The following is a 26,981-nucleotide window of genomic DNA, read 5'->3' on the forward strand; positions in this document are numbered from 1 at the left end:
AAGAACTAAGTGAAATATTTCACACTTGACTATTAAAATACAGAATGCTTGTTTTGGAGATATGTGATAAACACATCTGTTAACTTTGCTAAGTCATAGGTACTCTGGAAGTTATCACTTAAACCAAATCACTATCATCTAGAGTCTAAATATTCAAGATTCTAGAGCATGTTTTACTACTCTGTACATCCAGCTCTGTACTCCTAGCACTTGCAAAGCTAAAGCAGGAAGGATTCCTGTGAGTTTTAGGCCATCTAGACCACACAGCAAAACCACATGTTTAAAAAAAATAAATGACAGATCTGGGCATGTTGGTGCATGCCTTTTATCATCCATGGGAGGCTCTGCACGTGGATTTTTCTGACTTCAAAGTTAGCTTAGCCTTCAAAGTGAGTTCTAGGATAGCTAAGACTATACATAAAGACCCTGTCTCAAAAAGAAAAAAGAAAAAAAAATCGCAATTACAGTTAGGCATGGTAATGCCTGTAAAGGCAATACTGAGAGGTTGGAGAATCAGGAGTTCAAGGCCATCCTCAGTTACATGACTGGAACCAGCCTGTGTTAGATGAAATCCTCTTCCAAAAAGCAAAGCAAACAAGAAAATATTAGCACCTTACAAATCCTTTTAGTTGAATTCAGGAGATGAGCTAGAAAGATAATTTGTATCCTAAGATATACAGCTTGCAATGGTTTTCACTTGATGTTTTAATACTTATTCTATTCTTGGGATGCATACAGTCAATACCTAGAAACTAATAGTTATACTCATGATTTACAGGCTCAGAAATATTGGAACTCTAGAGAAGAGAGACACGGGAGTCGTGAGGTATTAGAATGAAAAATGTAAAACTCCTTCCGGTCTGGGCCCGAGCACTGAGCAGATCCCGGGAGGCTGCTCTTGCACCCAATCTCACAAAACCAAGAGGAAGCGGGCCTCCCAGGAGCTCTAACCCAGGCAGCATCTTAGGTAAGGAGCAACACCCGCCCCAAACAGGGAGTAACTGGGACCCACTAGGATCTAGGAATTCACTTCTGGCCCAGAGCACTGGTTCCTTCCGGTCTGGGCCTGAGCACTGAGCAGATCTTGGGCCCCAGCTCTAATCCAAGTTGTAACACCCACCCCACACAGTTCTGAAACAACCAAGATAATAGACAGGCTCCAGTCAGAGACAGGGCAGATAGCACTAAGGTGATCCAGATGGCAAAAGGCAAGCGCAAGAACATAAGCATCAGCAACCCAGTGTACTTGGCATCATTAGAACCTAGTTCTCCCATACTAGAAAGTCCTGAATTCCCCATATCACCAGGAAAGCAAGATTCAGATTTAAAACCACTTCTAATAATGATGGTAGAGGACTTTAAGAAGGACAAAATAACACTCTCAAAGAATTTGAGAACACAGGTAAACAGGTAGAAGCCCTTAAAGAGGAAACACAAAAATTCCTTAAACAATTATAAGAGAACACAACCAAACAGGTGAAGGAATTGAACAAATCCATCCAGGACATAAAAATGGAGGTAGAAACAATAAAGAAATCACAAAGGGAGACTACCCTGGAGATAGAAAACCTAGGAAAAAAAAATCAGGAGTCATAGATGCAAGTATCACCAACAGAATACAAGAGATAGAAGAGAGAATCTCAGGTGCAGAAGATACCATAGAAAATATCGACCCAGCTGTCAAAGAAAACACAAAATGCAAAAAGTTCTTAACACAAAACATCCAGGAAGTCCAGGACACAATGAGAAGACCAAACCTAAGGATCATAGGTATAGATGAGGGTAAAGATTCCCAACTTAAAGGGCCAATGAATATTTTCAACAAAATTATAGAAGAAAACTTCCCTAACCTAAAGAACAAGAAGCCCATAAACATACAAGAAGCCTACAGAACACCAAATAGACTACACCAGAAAAGAAATTCCTTCTGTCACATAATAATCAAAACACCAAATGCACAAAACAAAGAAAGAATATTAAAAGCAGTAAGGGAAAAAGGCCAAGTAACATATAAAGGCAGACCTATAAGAATTACACCAGACTTCTCACCAGAGACTATAAAAGCCAGAAGATCCTGGACGGACATCATACAGACCCTTAGAGAACACAAATACCAGCCCAGGCTACTATACCCAGAAAAACTCTCAATTACCATAGATGGAGAAACCAAGATATTCCATGACAAAACCAAATTTACACAATATCTTTCCACAAACCCGGCATTACAAAGGATATTAGGGGGAAAACTCCAATACAAAGAGGGAAATTATACCCTAGACAGAGCAAGAAAGCAATCTTCTTCCAGAAGATAGCCACGCAAAGATAATTCCACTTCTAACAACAAAAATAACAGGAAGCAACAATCACTGTTCCTTAATATCTCTTAACATCAATGGACTCAATTCCTCAATAAAAAGACATAGGCTAATGGACTGGATATGTAAACAGGACTCAGCATTTTGTTGCATACAGGAAACCACCACAGTGACAAAGACAGACACTACCTTAGAGTAAAAGGTTGGAAAACAAATTTTCAAGCAAATGGTACTAAGAAACAAGCTGGAGTAGCCATTCTAAAACCTCCAGCCCAAGAACACAAAGGTAGGGACTCATGGCTCCACCTGTATAGGTAGTTGAGGGTGGCCTTGTTAAGCATCAGTGGAAGTGGTACCCAATAGTTTGGACTCCCTAGTGTTGGGGAAGTTGAGAGCAGGGAGGTGGGAATGGGAGGATGGTGGGAGCACATCCTCATAGAAACTCCCAGAATAATATGGATTAGATATGATAGAGACAGGCCACCAGAAGACTAGATTCCAGAATTCAAACAAAAAATATCTTGATACTAAAATTTGTTTTGAGAATTGTGTATTGCAGAATACACAGCCTTGATGTATCTACTCATCAAGCAAGCTGAGCAGACCTGCTCGAACCTCTGATGTCCTGGAATTCCAGCTGAATGCAGTGAAGACACAGATGTCAGAGGCTTATCAATTTACTCTCCCCCCCTTCTAATATCTCAACGCCCATAATCACCTTAAAGAAGTTAATGAAGAGTCGGCACCCCTATTCCCTGGGCTTGGGGACTGAGGTGGTTAATATTGGGCTGTCTTTCTAGGGAAAAGTAGTGGTTTTGTTGGAACAGGGAGGAATAGCTAGGATTTATTGCATAGCCATAATGTATTGGTAGAAATCTGTATAATTATTATTAAGCTGAAGTTATAATTTCTTAAATGGTACAAAATTTACTTTGATTTCAAATTTAAGCTTTTCATTGGTACGAGTTTCTTATTGATATAGAAGTGAGACTAATATTGTTACTCTCATAGGCATTGTGCCTATATAATATATTTAGGAATACAAGGCCCAGTCCTTGTTTTAACTTTTTTTTGTTTTGTTTTGTTTTTCTTTTTCTTTCTTTTTTTTTTTTTTTAAAGATTTGTTTATTTATTTTATTTATGAGTACACTGTAGCTGTCTTCAGATACACCAGAAGAGGGCATCGAATCTCGTTATGGGTGGTTGTGAGCCACCATGTGGTTGCTGGGATTTGAACTCAGGACCTCTGGAAGAGCAGTCAGTGCTCTTAACCGCTGAGCCATCTCTCCAGCCCCCTTGTTTTGTTTTTCGAGACAGGGTTTCTCTGTATAGCCCTGGCTGTCCTGGAACTCACTCTGTAGACCAGGCTGGCCTCGAACTCAGAAATCCACCTCCCTCTGCCTCCCAAGTGCTGGGATTAAAGGCGTGTGCCACCACCGCTCGGCCTCTTTAACTTTTTAAAAACTGATTTGAGATGGTTAGCATGTGAGTTAAGGGCCTATAGCAAATTCATGGCTCTGAGTTTATTGTTAGGGTGTTTTCTATATTTTATTTAGAAATAGCTGAGAGGAGTTAACAGACAACAGTCCAGATTGTCTTACATGGATAGTTGGTTTTCAAAACGTCAGAAGTCCACAGAATTGATGTTACAAACATTTCTGCATTAAGGTTCATTTTGATTAGAGACCTGTCTGTTCCTGACCGCTTCCTGTCCTGGATTCTAAGAAGAAATTGAGCATCTTTGGAGTTACTCTAGTTGTGGTGAGACAGCCACTAGGCAAGAATTGCCTCTTTTCATCTACAAATTATTGTCCTGAAAACGACACACTTGTGGAATAGTCGACTGATTATATCTGCCAAGACAGAGTAATCAGCCCTTAGTAATTCTGCATCACTAGGTCTGTCAGATGATACTGGGCCAGAAGGCTGAAGATCGGATACTCCAACATTTTGTAGTACAGGGACTGTCCAGGTGTTCAGCGGTCTCTATAAATTGTCTAAGTTCCAGAAGCTATGCTTTGTGCTTCCCATAATTTCAGTTAATTCACTCATTCTGGATTTCTGATGGCGTTGACTTATAGTCTCATAGCCAATCCTGGCTATTTACTTTGAGAGAAAATACATGAGAGGATGGTTTTCAGCTGACATTCATTCTAAAGCCAAGAAAAAAGCCAGGTTCAGAACTAAGTCTTTTAGTTAGGAGAGATGACAGAGGCTCTGGTTAGTCAACAGAATGATGGACTGGGTATTAGGTCTCTCTTGTACCTTACTGATACAAATTGGTATAGTTATGTTCTAATTGTATTTTGAGAGAAAAGTTTTATCTTAACAGGAGGGGTGATATGTAGGGGGAGTAATGGTGGGAGGAGTAAGGAGAAGAGGAGGAGGAGTAAGGAGAAGAGGAGGAGGAGGAGTAAGGAGAGGAGGAGGAGCTAAGAGACAGAGAAAGGGGGGTGGGGTGGGGGGAGGAACATGGAGACTGTTTCTGCCAGTCAAGGATAGTTGGTATATCTAGGTTGGGTTACACTTCTGATTGTATGGTTATCTTGTTATTGAGCATTACCAAACTTATAAAGCCTTTGATTAACATTAAAATAAATAAATAAATAAATAAATAAAAAATAAAAGAAAAATGTAAAACTAAAAATTATGCTTTCACATCTGCTCATCTACACACACGTGTATATTCATAGCATATATACTTTTTAAAAATATCTCTTCTGGCTAGAGACACATATAAAACCACCACCCAACAGCATAAAAACCCTTTAAAGAAGTCAACAGATAAGCCAACATTTTTTATTTATCTCTATATGCATATGTGTTGTGTGTGTGTGTGTGTGTGTGTGTGTATCTCACACAGGGCATGGAGAGAACCAGAGAAAACTTCAAGAAGATATTTCTCTCCTTTCACTATGAGTCCTTGGGATTAAACTCGGGTTGCTAGGCTTGGCAGCAGGAGCCCTCAATCACATAAACACTTACAGGCCTACAACATATTCATAATAATCATTTAAAAATTTAAAAATTGTGATAGCCACTTTTTTTGTTATTTTGATTGACAAAATTGGAAAACAGCAAGTTGAATAAAAGCCAGGGTGAAAAGAAAAGGGTTCTTTAAACCTATGATTCTTTCACTTGGAAAGTGTAGACAAGAAGATCAAGAGTTCAAGGCCATCCTCAGCTATACATTGAATCTAAGACCACATTGGGCTATATGAGAACTTGTCTCAGAAAAACCAACACCACTTACAAATAAAAGGGAAGGGAAATGGGAAATGGGGGGGGGGGGGAGACAGACAGGGACACCAAGGATAGAAAATGAGGATAACTTTTTGTGAGAAATTTGTTAAAATGAAAGCAAGAAAAATGGTCATGAAAAATAATCCCTTAGACTGAAAAATTAATGATGCCTGGAGAGAAAAAGAATCCCTAAGGTAGGCAGGCATCTGTGAGCCTGCTGTTTGGATCTGCAGAGTCCCTCCACAACAGCAGGGAGTTAGCTGTTCTGGGCAAAGGCTTCTTAAGGTGGAGCTGCTGGGAACTTGTGAAAAACTTTTTTGACTTGCCCATTTTTTTTAAAAGACTCCATTGTTTATTCCCTGGTATCAAAATTTTTAGTCCCTGTTCATCAAAATATCATAGAAGTTCCTTCGGCCTGCATTTATTTGGTGTGTTTTGAAAGAATCTGAAAGATTCCTTGTTGGAAGCTAGAATAGACTCTGTACAGTATGAAGAGTGTGAGTCTTCTCAAGTCAAATGAATGCTATGCTTAAAGAGTCTCTACTAGTGTGATCAACAGTTGAATATACTGTATGTATGGTATGCACTGCTTAATGCTTTAATGAAGAGTAAAACTTTTTGGTTAAATTCTCATACTTCAGACTCCATTTGGACAATCTGCTCTGACATGGAAAAGGGGTCATTTATTTCTTGTGCAAAAGTTCAAAATGGGTGGTGAGGTGCTCTTTGAGAGAATTAAATTGCACTTTTCCTTAAGTTCCAAATATCAAAAAGGAGGAGGTGGAATGAGGTAGGGGTTTCTAGGGAGGGGAAATGGGGAAAGAAGGGCATCTGAAATGTAAATAAATAAAATATCCATTAAAACAAAAAAGAAAAAAGAAAAGAGAAAGGAGCTAGCTTGAAAGCATAGGGACTTGACTCACTTAAGTAAGCATGCTAAGCACTATTCCACATTTGTTTGTTCTGTGTTATCTCTTTAATGTAGAAAACACAGGTGTCTAGGCTCCACCCTGGACCACAACTTCATATGAATGAATATGAATATATATTTTAGGGCCTTTCACAAGTGGACACTTCCTTATGGAACCCACGAGGAACTGGTCAATTTCTGTACTTCTAAAATATCTTGAATACTTATTTAACTATAACAATAAATATTTAAATAACAATAACAACAAAAAAAAGTTAGAACAAGGCTTGTAAGCACACTGTGCTCAGAGTAAGGCTACTACAGCAACTAAGATGGTCCTAAAATAAATGTAACAAACTCTGGCTGTCATCTCTTTAAATATATTAAGCCACTGATTCACAGAGTTTTAAGTAGACTTGTGCCAACTGTATTATGACTACACATGTGTCTTCCATGGATGGCAAATCCCAAGAAAAATCTTCTTGTGTAAAATTGTCTTCGGATCTGAAGAGATGTGTGCCTGAGCACACACACACAAGGACTCATGTTTGCGATTTCCGAGATCATGTATATCAGGTAGAAATAGAATTTATTTTTTCAATAATGGCTAAAATACTATATACTCAAAATCAGTCATGGAGCAAAGGATAAAATACTGAAGAGTTCTTATTCCTAAATGGCCTCTTAATGTCACTAAATGCTGTGAACAGCTCTGTGGTCATCATGAAACTTACTACAGACAGTCTATAAGGGGAGACACTGTAGATGCTTACATTGAACTTGGATTGTTACATTCATGAACTCAAAGCGGTTATGAGAGCCACAAACAAGACCTACTCCAGCAGAAACCACACAATTGAGCTTATAAATATTGTTCTTCCTCGGGTTTCTACTACTTTTTATGGTTTTTTTTTTTCTGCTTTCTTTCATCTTTAGTATCAACCATGGCCTGGTACTTAACCACTCTTTATCCCTATCAAAATATTCCCTTTCTCTCATACAATCACTTTTTTATGTCACAGATGACTTGCCCATTTTTTTTCTGAATGAAATACAAACCAAGGTAATCAATGAGAGTGAAAATAGAGAAAGTATTGCATGGTTAAATATAAGAAAATATGGTACAGCTTTACAAACAAATGAAAATAAGGTACAACTATCAGGCAATACAGAACGTTCCCTTGAGCTGGTATCTAAGAAATAAAAAATGGGACTTGTTAGCTCGCAGGTTTTTCTCCAGCCATGTCTAATGGGACACGTGTAGAAAAGAATATAGAAACAGAGGGGATAGGGAGGGAAGAGGGAACAGAAGTGCATGCAGGAATGGTAATTATACTTAGCCTGGCAAACAGGAAGTGAGAAGATGAGTGACAAGATGGTGCGACCAATGGATTACAGGTGGCACTGGGATCTAGAAGAACGGACTTAAAAGATGAGAGAAATGTATGAAACTGAAATGATTGAGTGGTTCTAAGTATCAGTGTAAGCAAGGTTCTGGCTGTGATTTGGATACTGGGCAGCTGATGTAGAATATCCAGGTCAACTGCAGCAGATAAAAAGAAGGACCGAGAGCAGCAGACCTGATGAAGTCTGTAATCAGTATTTAACTCATATGTTTACATTTCTATATCATATCCATGATGATGGTCCAGGCTGGCCTCTAGATTTTTTAATGCAATTCGATCCATGAAACTATTTATAAACAGCTGTTTTGGTTTATCTTAACAATTCCTAGAAACAAAGGATAAACAACATATGAGACTATTCCCTAACCATGAAGGCCACTGTGGTTGTCAATTTAACAACATCTGGAATCAACTAAAATCCCAAAATGGCTGGTCACACCTGTGAGGAATGAGGGAATCCTTGCTCTTTCCTACTTGCTCTTGCCCTCACTAACAAGTCCATTTCTTCACTGGCAGTAGACCCTACTTCTTTCAGATTCCAGCATAGTCTTAAGACCAGTTAAGACATCCAGCCTTGTCAACTGAAAAACTATTGGACTCTTGGACCTCCCATCCAAAGCTACTCATTTGTTGGGTTAGCTGGACGACAGCCAGTAAGTAATTATATATATATATATATATATATATATGTATATGTATATGTATATGTATATGTATATATATATATATATATTCTATAAGTTGTTACTCTAGAGAACCCTAATATAACACACTAACCTAATCTTTAATATTTAATGAAAGATTTACTTGTGTGTAAATGTGTCTGTGAGTGTATTTAGAATATGTGCAGGTATGCATCCCTGTGTGGGCATGGAAGTCCAAAGAGAGTGTCTGTGGGTACTGGGATAGAACTCTGGTCCTCATGATTGCACAGCATGCACTCTTAACAATGGAAACACCTCTCAAGCCCTCTGCTATTTAACACTTTTTTAGTCACTGTCTCAGTTAGTGTTTTATTGCTGTGAAGAGACAGCCTGATCAAGGCATCTCTTGTAAGAGAAAGCATTTAACTGGGGGCTTGCTTAATTCAGAAGGTTAGTCCATTATCATCATGGTGGGAAGCAGACAGACATGGCACTGGACAGTAACTGAGAACGTTACATCCTGATCCACAGGCAATCAGCAGGGAGAGAAAGACTGGGCCTGTCATGAGCTTTTTAAACCTCCAAGTTCATCCAGACCCACTCTAACAAGGGTACACCCTCTAGTCTTTACAATCATTCTCAAACAGTTGTACTCCCCAGTGACTAAGCATTCAAATATGTGAGCCTTTGGGAAACATTCTCATTCAAACCACTATAGTCACAGCCCAAACTTAAATAAGTCACTATCCATGGGGCAAACCCATCTATGCAACAGCATGAAGACACTTAGCAAATATTCCAACTCACTGAATGCAGTTTCCCTGAACAAAGCACATATAAGCTGAAATGACCACATCCATCCTCCATAAGGTTATGTTAGCTTTTTAGGAAAAACAATCGTGACCATAAAGTTTTAAAGCATGACTTATTCATTCACTACCTAAATTGGTGCTGGATATTACACCAAAACTCATTTTGTCTGTTTCCCAGCATTTCTGTGTCTTTTCTGAATAAAAATACTTACAATAATAGATACACAATTTCATTTACTATAACTGGGAGCTACAGTCTGGGATATGAACAGTTTAGAAATAAGCAGCGGTGGCAAGACAATTCCATACTGAGAAGAGAAGCTCTGAGGAATAAAAAGTACTGGGCATTCAGTGGAGAGCAAACAGCTAAGCCTCAAAAGGACACACTGTCTCCAAGGGTTAGAGAAAAGCAAGAGAAAAGGTTGAGAAAGCAAACTGATAGAAACCATAAGCTCGGGGAAGAGATTTATAAAGAGTATAGAACTGACTATAATAGAACATGTAAAAATATGATAGCTAGTGTGGTAGTTTGCTCATAATTTGAATGCTTGGTTTTAAGATTCTGGAACTATTTTGAGAAGGATTAGGTGTGGCTTTGTTGGAGGAGGTGTCACTGGGGATGGACTTTGAGGTTTTAAAAGCTACTTCAGGTCTAGTCTCTCCCTCCCCACAACTTGAATATCAGGATGTAAACGTTTACCTACTTATCCAGTGGCATGCCTTCCTATCTGCCACCATGCTGCCCATAATGATGGTCACTGACTCATCCTCTAACACTCTAAGCAAGTTCCCAACTAAATTCTTTCTTTTGTTGTTTTGTCTGTTTTTAAGGGTTTCACTATATAGTTCTGGCTGGTCTTGAACTCACAGAGATCCACCTCCTTCTATTTCCCATTTGACATTGGCCAAGGACAAGGAAGTAGGCTTCAGGCAGGAATCTGACATTAGGCTGGAACAAAGAAATAATTTCAGGCAGGAATCTAAATTTTAGAATAGAACAAGGAACTAGGTTTCAGACATGAAAATGACTTTGGGCTAGGACAGGGAAGTTATCTCAGATATTTTGGCCATCCTGATAAGCCCTTAGAAATAGTGATCATGGGAGTGTTCAAGGAATTTTGTTTATTACCTTGCTTGTTCTTCGACTATCTGTGTTTATTGTCTTGCTTGTTCCTTGACTATTTGCATCTACTGTATTGCTAGACCCTCAACCTAGAACTGACCTTAATACTTGCATGTAAATAAAATGGTATAAAATCAAAAAGGGGGAGGGTGAATGGGATAGTTCTAGGGAGGGGAAATGGGGAAAGAGGATGACATCTGAAATGTAAATAAATAGAATATCCAATTAAAAAAATAAGCCATGGAACTAGATTTAAACAGTATTACCAATTCCACCCATTATCATTTTATTGACTAGAAATTATACAAATAAGTGGATTATGGATATTCCTGTTGATATAGTCTTTCTGTTGTGATGGTTTGAATGAGAACAGCCTTCATAGGCTCACATCTGAATACTTGGTCCCTAGTTGGTGTAACTGTTTAGGAAGGATTAGGAAGTATGTATGGCTTTGAGGTTTCAAAAGGCTTGTGTCACTCCCTCCTAGTGTACTCATTCCCTCCTGCACGGGCTTCAGGAAATGAGCTTTCTGCTGTTCTTGCTATGATGCCTTTACTCCACCATCAGCAACCTAACCCTTTGGAACCATAAGCCCATCCAAATACTTTCTTCTGTAAGTTTCCTTGCTCATGATATTTTATCACAGCAATAGAAAAAGCAACTAATTCATCTTTTTAAAAAGTATCTTTTACTCTTTGACAATTTCATATATGTAAACTGCTAGCATTTCCTTGAGGGTCTGTCCAACAGTTTGGTAGCAACAGCCAGGTATATGCGTTTTATCACTATAAAAGGCCTTTTTGGCCTCCCTCCTCTCCCCCAATCTTTCCTCTCCGTTATCTTTCTTCCTTTGTATCCCCGGCTGGCCTTTTCTCCTCTTTCTCTCCTCTCTCTTCCTGTCTTCTCTGTCCCCTTCTTTTCTCTGCCTCTACTCCTTCTCCAGACTCCCTTTCCTGGTCCCAAATAAACTTCCTTTTATACTAGGCCTGTTGTATGGATGTTACCTCAGGAGGATGTCTCAGCATGGACCCCTCTCCCGTGGCCTCATATCATGCTTTAGAAAACATAACATAAACAATGTATATTGATCATACACACCCCTAATTCTCTGTCCCCACTGCCAAATGCATCCCCTTTCCAGATGCGAGTCCTCTCCATTCTTTAACCTCTGAGACCAATTACTTTAGTGCTACCTATTGGAACATTGACATCTTGTTTGCTTGATCTTGTCTAAGTCACCAGAGCTGCAGTGAGTTCATGAGTAAAATGGTTATGTTGTGTCCAGGAGATATTGCTTCCAGCAATCTTCTCCATCTTCTAATTCTTACTTTTTTCTCCTACTACCTCTTTTATGTAAACCAGGGGCTTGGGGATGGATGTTTGATATAGATGTCCCACTAAGGACTGAGCACTGATAGTCACTTACTTATTCTCAGCACTTTGACCAGTCATGAGACTCTGCATTAACTATTAAGGGCAACACTACTCTATCTGTACAACTATTTGGAAGGCAGCTTGATATTATGTTCATCTAACAAAACAACAGTAATATATGGAGGCCCTAAGGAGGCGAGGGCCTATGACCTTCCTAGCCATGGGCTTTTGACCAAATTTAAAGTTTCAGATATGTATTCCCTCCTTTGGAGCAGTCCTCAAATCTAATCCAAAAGTGTATAGTTGCTGCCATAACATTTGTGCCACTGATCTTGCCTGAAAGGATATTATACCATGCAGTACTTGCTGCTGGGTAATAGCATTGATAGCTTGTCTTTCCCAGGCAAGCCCTAGGACCTTCCAGCATTATAAAATTAGCCAACAGGTAAGAAGTTTCCAAATCAGTTCCAATTTGATTTTTTTATGTCCTGCAACAATATTGTGTAGTATCTTTATCAACAGGGTTGGTCATGCTATTAAGTTCTTGTGGGTAACCAAAAACAATGGTAATAACCTGAGTTACTGTGTGTACTTTTGGAACCTCCTTGACCAATGAAAACTCACAAGGAGGAATCCTACACTTGGTACTAAGATTTTCATTTAATCACCCTTGTTGTCTGGGGAAAGCACTGTCTGTCCATGTAGAACAACTCCCCCCAGCCCCCCAAAAAAACCCAAAAACAAAAAGCAAAAAAACCCACCACCACCAAACAAACAGACAGACAGACAGACAGACAAGAGAAATCACAAACTCAAACAAAAAACTTTACAAAGTAGAGGGTTTTCTAAGAGGTTTTTATATATCCTTAGTTTCTTGTTAACCCTCCCCTCACAAGTCTTTGGCTTTGGTTTTTTGAGAAAGGGCTTCATGTTGCCTAGATTCAACTTAAACTCACTAAGTATCTGAGGTTGGTTGGCCTTGAACTCCTAGATCCTCCTGTATTTATTTGTCAGGAGCAGCCCTGCTTATACACTGAAGGCCTAAAATCAGCCATAGGCCTCAAATCAGCAATAGGCCTGACATACATGCATGCTTACACAAAGTCTTGGGTCTCGTCTCTGTGGAAAAACACTGAAACAGATGCCTAGAAGCTACTGTAAACAAGCAGCTTTGGTGGAAAATTGCCAGGCTGAATACATAGACCTTGTAGAGAGGTAGCCTTGGTGGATAGTACCAACTTAGATAAGGACAAGTGAATCATAGGCGGAGTCATAGTGACCTGTCCCCTGAACCTTCACCCAGCTGACACTGTTCTGGAAGATATCTGTACTCCCCCTGAACACCTACACGTCTGCGTCATCCCCTCCCCACATCCTGCCTTTTTGTGTTTATAACTTGTGTGTGAAAAAGTAAAAATTTCGATCTGATCAGACTATAGACAGATCGTCATTTCCTTGTGTTCGCCTGTTTCCCCCATCTTCTCTTTCAGGTGATCTCCCTGGACCCCTGTTTAATGCCCTGCTGGATAGGACATTTACTGTTAGTAAAGTGTAATGAGTAAATAAAATAATAAAATGAAAAAAATAATAAAATGAAGAGACTGAGTGTGGTAGAACACAACTGTCACAATTCAGAACATGAAAGCAGAAGGACTGCAAGTTCAAACCCTGTTTATACTTGGAGATCTATCTTAAACAAACAGTAACATAGCAAACATACACAACTCTCAGACAGAGCTAGGCAATCAGTGAAAGAATGTTACTAAACAAAAGAACTGAGATTTCCAATTACTTCCTTTCTCTATATGTAACTCAATCCTAGTTGTTAGCAGGTTGCAGCATAAAAGAATCATCCAGCTAGATTCCTTACCTATCAGATCTCTCTCCTCCTCCCCTTCTTCCTCCCCCCACCTCAGTGGGTCTCAACTTTCCTAATGTTTCCCTTTAAAACAGTTCCTCAAGTTGTGGTCCCCCAACCATAAAATTATTTCATTGCTATTTCATAACTGTATTTTTGCTATTGTTATAAATAGTAATGTAAATATTTGATATGCAGGATAGCTGATGTATGAGCTCTGTGACAGGATAGTTCAACCCCCAAAGGGGTTGCAAATGACAGGCTGAGAACTACTGTTCTAGATCTATCTATCTATCTATCTATCTATCTATCTATCTATCTATCTATCCTATTGATAGATAATTTAATTTTTTTAAAGAGACATCTTGCTACATAGCTCTGGCTGCTCTAGAACTCACTATGATGACCACACTAGCTCTGAACTTGTGGTGAGCCTCCTATCTCTATTCCCCAAGTACTGGGTTTGCAGGATCATGCCACCATGCTTGACACCAATATAATTTTCATACAAACTATGTCTATCTAAAACATTTAGTTTTTCACTCATATTAATTTTGAAGCTTTTGTGTACTGATAAATAGTAGTAGTAACACTATGTAAACTAACACTGAATGACTATTTGTTACTAGTACCTGTCTCATTTACGCGTCGTAATGGGCAAATAGTCCTGGTTAATGACTATAGGCAAGCATGCAGTATGGCCACACTGAGGGCACTGCTCCAACACCTTCCATTACAGTTCATTTACTGCTATGGTAACGTGGAGTGGTACTGTTATCTTCAGAGTACACGTAGAAAAGATGAATAGAAAGTGGTGAAACAGTTAGCCCACTTATTAGACATGTTTTAATTTCCAGTAAGCACCCACTGTGGTGCAGTTTTGTCTCTTAAAAATATAATTCATAATTAAATAAAACTGAAATCTTATTAATGTCTTTCATATTCTAATCCTGTATGAAAAGTTACTTAATATTTATTTTTACTATGTATTTATTTCTAAAAGCAATAGACACTAAATTCGGCACAACAAATAATCTAGTTTCAATGCTTGTTCAATGGACTGACTAGTATAAGCTATTCAAAACATTTAATGTTTTTTTCTTTCAGAAAACTTACCAATTGTGAGGTCATGCACCGGCTGAAACCTCTTGTCTGTAAACTGTAGCAATAAGCACGATTTACCAACACCTGGAAATTAAAATATGAATAACAATCAGAGAAAAAATAATACACAGAAATTAAGACTGACCTTAGAAAAGTAGCTTCAAGAGCTTCTGCTGCTGTGAACAGCCATCATTATCTGCACTTCTCAACCTCTTAAAACCACACTTTGCCCTTCCTTACTCATTAGCTTTCCATGCAAAGGAGACATGGCAGCGGAAGTTCTAGAACAGCAACTAGGTCTTAGCAGCATCCCCCAAGAAAGTTGGATAGGACATGCATTGTCCTCTGTGTCATTTATAAAATACAGATAAGAATGCATGTTTATCACAGAGTTGGGCAAATTAAATCAGTTAACACATAACCCACTTAGAACACAAAGTAACTTTAGAACTCATTTATTATCTAAAAAGTCTAAATCCAACAGATTTTTACCAAATGTTTCACATCTTTATGCCAAGCCTTCTCTATGCATTTGTGCTGCCTGAGTCCCTTCAATCCTAGAGCACTGTTTCTTCACAGGTAGGGCTCAGCCTGAGAGCTAGCCAGCCCCTTTTATCTTCACGGTTATGCTTCACTGTATTGAATCCTTTTCTTTAGTGGACAAATCTTCAAGAATCTCACATTCAAAACACACCCACATCTCTCAAGAGAAGATAACTTAGTCTTGTTCAGCAAACTAATAGTTGCCACACAGAGCAGTTAGTAAGCTAAATCTCAACGTTAGTTTTGAGATGACTTCAGAAAAAGGAGAAAGCCCAAAGCAGTGGTATTTTGAGAACGTGGAAACAACATAAGTGTTTACAAGGCAAAGACTCTGCTTTCTTCAGCCAACAGTTAACTACCACCACCTCCTACCTCTCCCTGAGCTCTGTGAGGCTGATCACCTCCATTCATGAAGGCCTTTCTTCCATTAGCTGGATGTGATCTTTAATGGGCTTTTGGGGAAAAGACCTGAAATTTAGTCATCTTTTCTTCTTCCAAAACATCTAATGTGGACAATACTATTCATGGTGCCTATGTGTATGTATGTCGAAGTGTGTTCCATGATGCATGGGTGGTAGTCAAAGGACAACTTATAGCAATTGGTTTTCTGCTTCTACCACAAGGGCTCAGAGCTCAAAGTCAGGTTAGCAGGCTTCCTGGCAGGTAGTTCCCCACTGCTCCATCTTGCCAAGCTGATACTACTGCTCTTTAAGGCCTTGAGTTAGGAATCCTGACTTCTCTGGTCAGCACAAATGATGCATGCGACAGTGCCGCAACCATCAAGTCTGCGTCTCTTTTTTTCCTGTCCCAGTTTATGTAGCATAGGCTCTCCTTGAATTCAAAGGGAAGCAAACCTCCTACCTGAACCTTTTATTTTTTTATTTAACTTAGGGTCCAAGTCATTGATTGTTCCATTTGCAGGACATAGTACTGTGAGAAGCGAGTACCTAAAGACCATGTCTGTAGCAAACACAAACATCGAGGCACATTAAAACTCGGATTTACAAAGCCCCACCCTAGAGAATCTGTAGGTCGGTCTTAAGGCTTGAAGTTTTATCTACTTAGTCCTCAAGAACTTTTGGGCAAGGAGCCCTTTGTAAGAAACATGGGATTCCTAAGAATCCAATGAGTCAATTTAGGACTTCTGGTAATTTCAAGAGTCTTAAAAATTGGTGATGATCCTATTTTTCACAAGCCAAAAACCAACTTCCATTCAAAATATGAAGGGGGGAAAAAGTCAAGGGTATGGAATGTGCCAGCGCCTCTGCTAACTAGCACAGAACAGCGTTATACAATGGTCCTACAGGAGAAGAGGAAGAAAGGAAGGGGGTGGAGGTGGGAAACAAAACTCCAGTGAAAAGACAACCTAGCCCAGGCTTAAGCTTGTTTAATTTTGGTTTTCTAAGACAGTGTCTTGCTATGTAGCCTAGGCTGTTCTTGAATTTACACCAATCTTTCAGCCTCAGTCTCCTGAGAATCTGGGATTTGAACTCTAAATGTTAAATTAATACAATTTATACAGACCCTACAGTAGAAATGCAAGTCTAACTTAAATATTAGTTTACTCTGTAACCAGACAAAAGCTTTTTAGAAAGTCTTACTATATATAACTTCATTATAATTAATATTCATTAGTCTTTCCTTTTAATTTAACTTTAATTAAAATCTTTTTTAGTTTTAATTCATAAATCTTGATCAAGAAAAGTTATAAAAATTCAGCTCAATTTTCCTGTCTACAAAATGAGAAAAAAAAATCCTATCAGGGTTGTGATTTGTGTGGCATTCCCTAACATGCACAAAGCCCTGGATAATACTAACATACACGTACATGCATGAACACACATACTTATCCAAAAGTAAAAAGAAAACTAAACAGATGGAGAGAAAATAGTGTTCCTCCCTCAAAGGAATACCACAGGTTCAAATAAAATTTAAAAATATTCTGAAAATTAAAAAAACTTAATTCAAGCATTAAATTTTCTTCAAGATGAATAGAGAAATATAGAAAATAGAAAAATTTCTACCCAAATTTATCTGGCCCAGTCAAAAGTTTTAAAGGTATATTTTAAGAATATCTTTTTAAAAAATGTTTATGTTGTGTCTTTAAAATCCAGCTTTTCATATCAGCTTCTGGCTAAGCAAAGTGACTTCAGAACTGTTTTCATGCTCCAACTGGCAGGCTCCAATATTGTTCCCTTCCAGAAAAACAATCTTCGTTTTATTTTATCTTTTACTTATTCACTTTACATCCAGTTTACTTCACCCTTCCTGGTCACCTCCTCCCACAATCCTTCCCCCCACTCCCACATCCTGGCACTTCACATCTCTGGCTAGGCTCTTCCACTGAGGCCAGACAAAGCAGCACAGCTAGAAGAACATATTCTACAGATGGGCAACAGCTTTTGGGATGCTCCCATTCCAGTTGTTTGGGAACTACATGAAGATCAAGCTGCACATCTGCTACATATGTGTGGGAGGCCTAGGTTCAGCCTGTGTACGTTTTTGTTTTGTTTTGTTTTTTGTTTTTCGAGACAGTGTTTCTCTGTGTAGCCCTGGCTGTCCTGGAATTCACTCTGCAGACCAGAAATCCGCCTGCCTCTGCCTCCCAAGTGCTGGGATTAAAGGCGTGTGCCACCACTGCCCGGCTTCCTGTGTGCGTTTTTTGGTTGGTGATTCCGACTCTCAGAGCCCCAATTGTTTTTTAAATTTAACTTTATTATTGGTTTTGTGTGTCTTTCCATTGTCCCAACTGCACACTACTCTGGTGGCTGACGATACCAAGCTGAGCAGATATGGTCCCTGCATGTTAGACAAAATAAAGCAGACTCGGAAAGACAAACTTTACTTCTTTTTTTCTGGTATGTCCTACCTACAGGCAAAAAAAAAAAAAAAAAAAAAAAGAAAAGAAAGAAAGAAAGAAGGAAAGGAAAGGAAAGAAAGAAAGAGAGAGAAAGAAATTATTAGAGAAGAGGAGAAAAACAAGGTAATAGAATATGATCAATGTGTGATCTATATATGTGCGAAAATGCAACAAAATCTAATATTTTATACATTTCTCTGTGTTAATAAAAAGGACAAGACATGGTGATACACATCAGTAATATCAGCACTAGAAATAAGAGGCAAAAGGATAATAATTTTAAGTTCACTCTTGGCTACAGAGTTTGAAGCCAGTCTAGGCTATAAGAGGCCGTGTCTTAATAAACAAACCCCCAAACTATACAATACCACAAAGAACAAATAAGAATGAAACAAGGTTAAAGAAACAAAGACACAGGAAAGAAAGCCAGGAAAACAGCCATGCTGCTATAAACAAAACAAAAAACAATGTAAACACCCTGAAAATGCAATAACCCCACAAAAAGAAAGATGAAAACCATTTATTTAATGTTCACCTGCTATGTTCTAGGTACTACTACTTGGTCACAGAAATAAAGAAATTAATACAATGTTACCAAAAAAATGTAGCTTGAACAATGTAAGACACTCCCTTGAAAAATGGAAAGCATTAAAATCAAGTACACTGACAAAGTTGAAAGACTGCTAAAGAATCAATTTAAAAAACCTGTGCTGGTGATGCCTGTAATCCCAGCACATGGGAGGTTGAAGCAGGAGAATTGCTGTGAATCTGAGGTCAGCCTGGGTTACATAGTATTAGGCAAATCTGGGCTTCACAGCCAAGAACCTATATCTTTAAAAAAATTGTTTTTTGGATGGTGGGGATATAAGATGTCATAAAGAACTCACCCCTGCCATGCAAATCATCTATTTTCTGTTAGTGTGACAGAACATGGGACTACTTCTAGGATGCAATCAAGGAAAAGAAATGAGCAAAGCAGGTAGCTTCAAATGAATGTCTATATGCCTCTCTGCCAATATCACTTATGTAGTTTGCCCTTGTACATTAAAATTATTTTTACTTTTGAAATAGGATTTTACTGTATGGACCATGTTTAGCCCCAAATTGAGTCTTCTGCCTCAGACTCTCATTACTGCAGTTTGTATACACACACACACACACACACACACACACACACATCCTGCTTGAACATATTTACTTAGTGTTCTTCTACTATCCAGAGTCCATGCCCCTCACCTTAACATGTCCTTAAGATTTCAGTACCACATGTTCTATGACAGTATCCATAAAATAGTAACGCTTTCTAATTTTTAAAATATAAACACTTTCTGGTTAAGTGTTACAAACAACTGATTTCATTGTCTAGCTTCTGGGGAGCACACAATATCCTTTACATTCAAAGCTGGAGGGGAATCCTGACAGGCTTTTCTTATTGTCTTGCTCTCCCTGGGTGTGGCATGAACTCTAAGAAAACAAACCTGGACTCTGGCCAACATATGAAGTCAGGCTTCACTGACAGGCCTTTACAAGCAGGGTCATCAAAGCCATAGACACACTATGCACCTAGCAGCTGTTGGCTAAGGGTCCACAATGAATTCACAGTAGACAGCACTCGTAGTTTACTTCTGTTCTCTGCCCCCAGTGCTGGAGCATACCTGTGAGGCAAGCCCCTTTCTCCCTTTAGTTCCTCAAAATCCTCATTTTCCTTTTCTTACTCTTGGATTTCAGGATACCACTGAGGCATCTTAAAACATTTGTTAATATGTTTCCATGGGCTCCCAGGCCATGGTAGATAGAATCTTCACCTTTCCTTGCCTTTGATCAGACTGGCCATTTTGGGGATACTGCTCAGCTGCTCTATAGTGCATTCCCTATTGAAATTTCATTTTTCGTCATGACTAGGTTTGGGTCATGAGTGTTTGAGAGGAAGTCCACAGAGAAGATTTTTATTTTTAACATATCAAAAAAGTAACTGCTCATCTTGGTTGAAGCAATTTGTCAGGTTTCTCCACTGCAAAGAAACCCCCCCACTGCCTCCCCACTGTATTCAGTAAAGACTCTACCCTGTGGGCACATGCACTTCAGGCCCTCTATACCTGTATGATGCCATTTTTCATCTCCACAGCCAATTTTCAGACCTCTTATACTTTTGTACTAGTGTATGTGTGTGTGTGTGTGTGTGTGTGTGTGTGTGTGTGTGTCTGTAAATTAAGAGCCTGGATTTGAAGTGCCCATTCTTTAGAATCTTTTTCACTTCCTGAAACACCTTTTTCATTCTTTTCACTTTACACAAATAAGTATTACCTTACACAAATAAGGTATTTTCTAACTCTTATAATTAATAATACATTTTTTTCAATCTCTACTACATACAACTGTGCCATGGATATGGGAGTAAAGAGGTAGAAGGGAAGGATTATTTTAACATTTGATACCCCGCTATGCCATTACAACTATATAGTCACTCACAAGAGCATTTCAGACGACAGTCTATAACCAGTTCCTCAGAGACCTTATCACAGCTGGCTTTGTTGAGTCTCCCCGACCCCCATCCCCATGTTGAATACTAATCCAAGGCTTAGTGCTTGCTAGACAAGTAGTGTTCTGCCACTAAGATAAGTTCCAATCTCCAGCTCTGTTGATTCTAACCCTGTAGAGCAGGGGTGTATCTAATTCTTCAAAGTAATATCTATTCTAATTTTTTAAGCATTTGGTGAACGTTCTGTATTTCAGTGTATACCAACAACCAACAAATGTGAGAGATGACTAATACTTACTGGCCTAATTTGAATCCTGTACAGCACTGACAAGAAAGACTGCTTTAGGTTTTCAAGCCCTGTTTGCTCATATTACAGTGATCACACTACTGACCTAATGACATCTACTGAGGCGCATGAAGAGGACAGACACAAAGTGGCAGCATGCTGGTACTGTTCCCTTTCCTAGAACCTAAAGACAAGCCTGACAGTTTACCCATTTGGGCCAACTTTATCAACCAGTTAGCAAACCGTACCATCACTATCTGAATGAAATCTAGCTTTCTTCTTCAGGTATAGTAAACACTGACTCTGGTCATTTGACAATTAGTCCAGAGGTCAGCAGGCTCAGAAAGCAGATGCTCAGTGAATGCTGAGTTAATGTGTTTGCATAAGAGAACGCAGAGGCTACTCAGTTCTCTATGACAAGTCTAGTCTACACTTCCAAGAAAAATGACTACTTTTTCAATTTTTTTTTTAATGTATATGAGTACACTGTAGCTGACTTCAGACACACCAGGAGAGGGCATCAGATTCCATTACAGATGGTTGTGAGCCACCATGTGGTTGCTGGGAATTGAACTCAGGACTTCTAGAAGAGCAGTCTGCTGAGCCATCTCTCCAGCCTCTCAACTTTTTCTTAAAAATGGGACATTTTTCAGACAGGAAAGTATTCTAGGGAATAAACTGTGACTGTGCTACATTAGAATCCCATGCCTGCCATGATCTATCCTGAATTTACATGTGATTTTCCTTTGAAAAGGTAAACTCGAAGGAGTACAATAGGATGGTAGTCAACTGATTCCCTGCTAGTGAAGTCAGAGGATCTGCAGCAGGGCACAGCCCAGCTTCTGGACAGCAACAGCACTTGTGTCTATCTATGGCCAACTGCCCCAGTATTGCCTCAGCTGCCACTGGAGTTCCTGCAGGATCCAACCCATCTAAGCTCCTCAGTAAACTGCTATGGGCTGACCTGAGCCTCACCCCCTCCAATGACCTAGGTGTCAGATCTTCCTTTATGCTCTGCCTAGCTGTAAAGGTAGAAGCTCTTTTTCCCCCCAGTTTTATTTCTTTCTATATTTTTATTAAGGCTGAGTCCAATGTAGCCCAGGCTGGTCTCAAATTTGGTATGCAGATGAGGATGACTTTAAACATTTGATCTCCTGCCTTTATCTCCTACAAGCTGAGATAACAGATGTGTAGACATGTTAGTCAGTTTTTATGTGGTGCTGGGGATTAAACCCAAGGCTTTGTGTACACTAGGCAGATTTAATGGAGCCACACCCTCAGTCCTTTTATTGTGTTCCTTAATTTTTCCTCTGCCCCTTAGCCAGTCTTCCCCCGTCTTGACTCTAATTTCATTACAGTTAAGGATTGCTTATTTTGCTCCTGCTTTGTTCAAATTCTGGGTGATTCCTGTCAGCCAGGTAAACTCTGACTGATATACTTGGCATAATTAAAAACATCCTCCAGTAAGATAAGCCAAATTTAATTGGTGAAGTTGGAATATCTAGAATATAAGTATAGAAAAGCTTAGTTTAGGTGTAATACAATTACAAATACAAAGCTAGATATAATTTAATTCAAAAATCATAAAACAGGACTAAAAAGGATGGTTCAGTGGTCAAGAGCATTTATTGCTCTTGCAGAGGACCCAGGTTCAGTTCCCAGCACACACACAGCACCTCATAGCTATAACTCTAATTCCAGAGGCTCCAATACCTCTTCTGACCTTCACAGTCCTCTAGCAATGAATGTAGTACAGACAATATACTTAGGCACACATATACACATCTATATAAAAACAAATGAATAAAAAATGGAAAACAAAAGTGTTTAGTACTTTTCTTAGGGAGTAACTTATGTATTAATCTAATAGCAAGTAATGCAAATAAACATTTTCAAAATAATACTATGCCTGTTCCTTTCTTCCTCCCAACTCATTCTACTTTCCCCACTGGTTTGTTTCAATCAAAGTACACCCTACTTTGCAACATATAACGTCTGTTGCTGGAACCAGAGAGTCATCCAGGATAACTGTGGTGGTTTAAATAGGAATGGCCCTCAGAGACTCATGTGTTTGAATATGTTTGGTCCATAGGGAATGGCACTATTAGGAGGTGTGGCCTTGTTGGAGGAAGTGTGTCACTGTAGGAGCAGGCTATGAGGTCTCCTATGCTCAAGCCACACCCAGTGTGGCACACAGCCTCCTTCTGTTGCCTACAGATCAAGATATAGAACTCTCAGCTCCATTTCTAGCACCATGGCTGCCCCAATACTCTTCATGCTTTTTGCTACGAAGATAATGGACTAAACCTTTGAAACTATAAGCAAGTTCCAATTAAATTTTAATTAAGCCCCAGTTAAATTTCTTTATAAGAGTTACTATGGTCATAGTGTCTCTTCACAGAAATAAAACCCTAAGATAATAACTTAAATTTTTTTTTAAATTATGTATTTGCTGTGTATCTGTGTGCAGGTGCTTGCAGATGCCAGAGGTATCAGGTATTCCTGGGGCTGGAGTCACAGGAAGCTGTGAGGCACTTGATGTGGGTGCTGGGAATTACACTTGGGTCATCTGCAAGAGCAGCATGTGCTCTACTGAACTATCTCTCCAGCCCCAGGTCTTAAATTCTAAGTATAACTAGCTAGGCCATGAGCTCAACTTAGTAAGTCATAGCCAACACAAACGAACTAGAACAAAACACAGAATGTTAAACCTGACTCTATAAGGTTAAGATGAGGATTGCTTGTACACATTTCTGAGCCCTAGGTTACTATGTAAAATGCAGCATACTCTGTGCTTTGTCTAAAAGAAACCTTGCAGGGGCTGGGGGGATGGCTTGGTGGATAAGGTACTTGCAATGCAAGCAGGAGAATCTTGAGTTCAATCCCCAATATACATGTAAAAAGGCCAAATATGGTGGTATGTGCTTGTAAACACAGCACTGGAGAGGGAGATAGGAGGATCTCTGGACTCTAATCAATTAATTCCAGGTTAGTGAGAGATCCTTTTTGAAAGGATTCAAAACAAGAGAAGCTCCTGAGGAAAGGATACCCAAAATTATCCTCTGACCTCTATACACACACACCATCACAAACCACAATGGAAATAATTGTGTAGTATCTAATCCAACTGACTTGTATTGAAAGATCTCATCCACACGACTTTTGCTATGGTTCATCATAAAATGAATCTATCATGAGAAATCTAAAAAACTTTTTTGTTGTTGTTGTTTACCTCAAACATTGCTGGGCAGCAAAGTGGCACATACCCGTGAGCCCAGTACCTTGGAGGACAAGGTGGCAAAATTGCAAGTTTGATGTCTGCCAGGTTACACAGTAAAACCCAGTCTCAAAAAATAAAATGGAAAAAAAAGTGAGGCCAACTGTCCTCTACTATAGACCTATTAAATAAAAGTTTCCAGCGCTGGGAAATAAAGCAAAATAAATGACATGAAAATAGACACAGTGCTGCATTCTTATAACTTTAGAGTACAAGGGACTGGGGTAGAAGGATCGCTGAGGCCTATGGTCAGCCTGGACTACACAGTAAGACACTGTCTCAAAATTAAGTAGCTTAAAAAGAAAACATTCTTTCATGATGCTATGGAAAGAAGGTAGATACATATATTATTACTATGGAATAAAATCCATTATACATGACCTGTAAGAAGTATGTTAGGATATAAATGTTTTGTCATAAAGTTAAAAGCTGTAAGCAAAATAAACTATTTCATGTCATTTACTGATTAAGCTAAGAACCCAAGGAGTAACAGTAACAAAAACAAATTCCTAAATTAGGAAATATAGACTAGTTAATTAATCCATATAATTAATGATAAAGAAGCTTGTTAAATTTAAGACCATGAAATATACAGGAAGTTCAGATTAAACACCCTTAGACTTATGAAGGTCTTCTGGCAACATCTATAAAAATTCAAATGCAGATAACAGCTGATCCAGAAATCCAGCTTTTGACACAAATGCACAAATTACCAATAACAACACTAAAGACAAAAGATAAATGGCTGGGTGTGCTGACATGCATCTGCAATCCCAGTGCTCTAGAGGCTGAGCATCTGTGATCTCCTTGGAAGCTAAGATGGAAAACTGACAGAGACTCAGCCAATCAGATATTGCAGTTCAGAACTTGGAATCTTGAGAGGGTGCTACAATACCAAGGGTCACTGGGAGAACAGTCCATAGTTGCCACAACACAGATGAAAGAGCTCAATGGAGTCACTGGTGTGAGCCCACCATTTTCTTAAGCAGGCTGTGTGGTACCATCTGGCTGTGTCCTATTTTCCTTGATTATGCCCATTTTGAAACTTGATTCTACCATCTTCCTCCAAATTCTGTATACTAGCCAAGGTTTTTGCTAAAATCTTGTTTAAGTAGAGCTGGTTTCTATTAGACAACACAGAAGTAGACTAAGAAACAGATTTAATTATGCCGAAAATTTTAAAAACTAAGATTTATACATGCATTACAAAGGACACCCCCAAAAAAAGTACAAAAGTAATTACTGCACAATTCCATTGATGAAATTAGGATTCAAGGGTCAGACATACAATTATTTGTTTTAACTTATAACTGGTAAGTCATTCTGCTATTTTATTCTACCGACTGAAGTAAAGTTTTAAGCAGAAGTGATTAGGGCCATGCACACTTTTACTTCCCCCTTTGAGACTGAGGGAGTTTTACTTTATCCAAACAGATGTGATAGCTCTACCAACAGATTCATTTTTACAAAAACAGGTATGTATAACTACAAAATTCCTTCTTTCAAAAAGGGGTTCAAAAATGAGAAAAATCCTTCATGTGGTGTCTTATGGTTTCTATTGCTCTAATAAAGCCATAAACAAAAGTAACTAGAGGAGGAAAAGGATAATTTCATGTTCACGATTGTAGTCACCCCATCTTACTTATGGCATTACCATTTTATCCAGCGAAGTAAGGGCAGGAACACAAGGTAGGAACCTGGAGACAGGAACCTATGTAGAGGCCATGGAGGAGTGCTGCTTGCCAAAAGGCTTTGCTCCCTCATGGCTTGCTCTGTTTGCTTTCTTATAGTACCCAGCACCACCAGCCTAGAAGTGGCACCACATAAAATGGGCTGGGCTTTCCTACATCAATCACTAAGAAAATGCACTCTAAACTTCCTGATAAACCAATCTTATGGAGACTTTTTTTTCAGCTGAAAGTCCTGCTTCCCAAATGATTTTAGCTTGTGTTAAGTTGATATAAAAGTAGCCAGCACATCATAAAAGCAAGCACAGAGGAAGTCCAGGTAGAGGGTGACTACTGCCCTACCATTGGTTTCCGAAGACTGGTAAAAACTGGAATGTCTTTCTCTGACATTGGTTTTTCCAATCTTGGGTAGTTCAGGAAGATATCTGAGACAGAAAAGAACCTTTTCAAGTTTATTAAATACAAAGGACATCAAGATCAAAATAGCTACTATTTTGTGATCATTAGATTGAAATCAGCAAACTAGTCTTTTTAAATAGACAAAACCTACCCCACTAATTTAAATTTAGGAAGCTCAATGAAGGGAACAATTAACTTTAAGTACTACTATTAGTAAGCCACTTTGTGGTTTATAAAGCACCTGTACATAGTTTTATATCAAGCTCAAAAAACAAAAACCCAGTGAAGTATGTAAGTTTGGCATTACATAAGATGCAGAGATCTGAGCTTAACCAAGGTCATACAGTGGAGACACCACACCAATCAAAATCTTCTAATTATAAATACTGACTCTTGGAAAGTGTCCAAGAGTGTGGTGTAGGCCAAAATAACCAGAGGGACTTGTGATAACATTTGACGTCTAGGTGCATAGCAGTTATTGCTAAAAATGGACAAATGCTTGTCTTCAACAAAGCTTATTTAATAAATAGTAGTTAATTCATTTTGAGATAAGGCTTTGATATAGTCAGGCTTGCCTGGAACTTACTATACACCCTAAACTGGCTTCTAACTCAGAATCAGCTTCTTAGATGCTGGAATTACAGGCACATGTCAGCATAC

At 38.9% G+C, this 26,981-nt stretch overlaps 1 protein-coding gene across 1 annotated transcript in view; it reads right to left on the minus strand.

Annotated features, from left to right (window-relative positions):
- Rab2a (RAB2A, member RAS oncogene family) overlaps positions 1-26,981 on the minus strand; it is a 67,783-nt gene that overhangs the window by 33,504 nt on the left and 7,298 nt on the right. The window contains exon 2 of the mRNA XM_028769923.1: positions 14,802-14,873. Coding sequence (XP_028625756.1) covers positions 14,802-14,873 — 72 coding nt within the window. The remainder of the gene's footprint in view (positions 1-14,801; positions 14,874-26,981) is intronic.

This window comes from Grammomys surdaster, unplaced genomic scaffold (genome assembly GCF_004785775.1).
Source record: "Grammomys surdaster isolate TR1022 unplaced genomic scaffold, NIH_TR_1.0 64, whole genome shotgun sequence".
Taxonomy (NCBI): Eukaryota; Metazoa; Chordata; class Mammalia; order Rodentia; family Muridae; genus Grammomys; species Grammomys surdaster.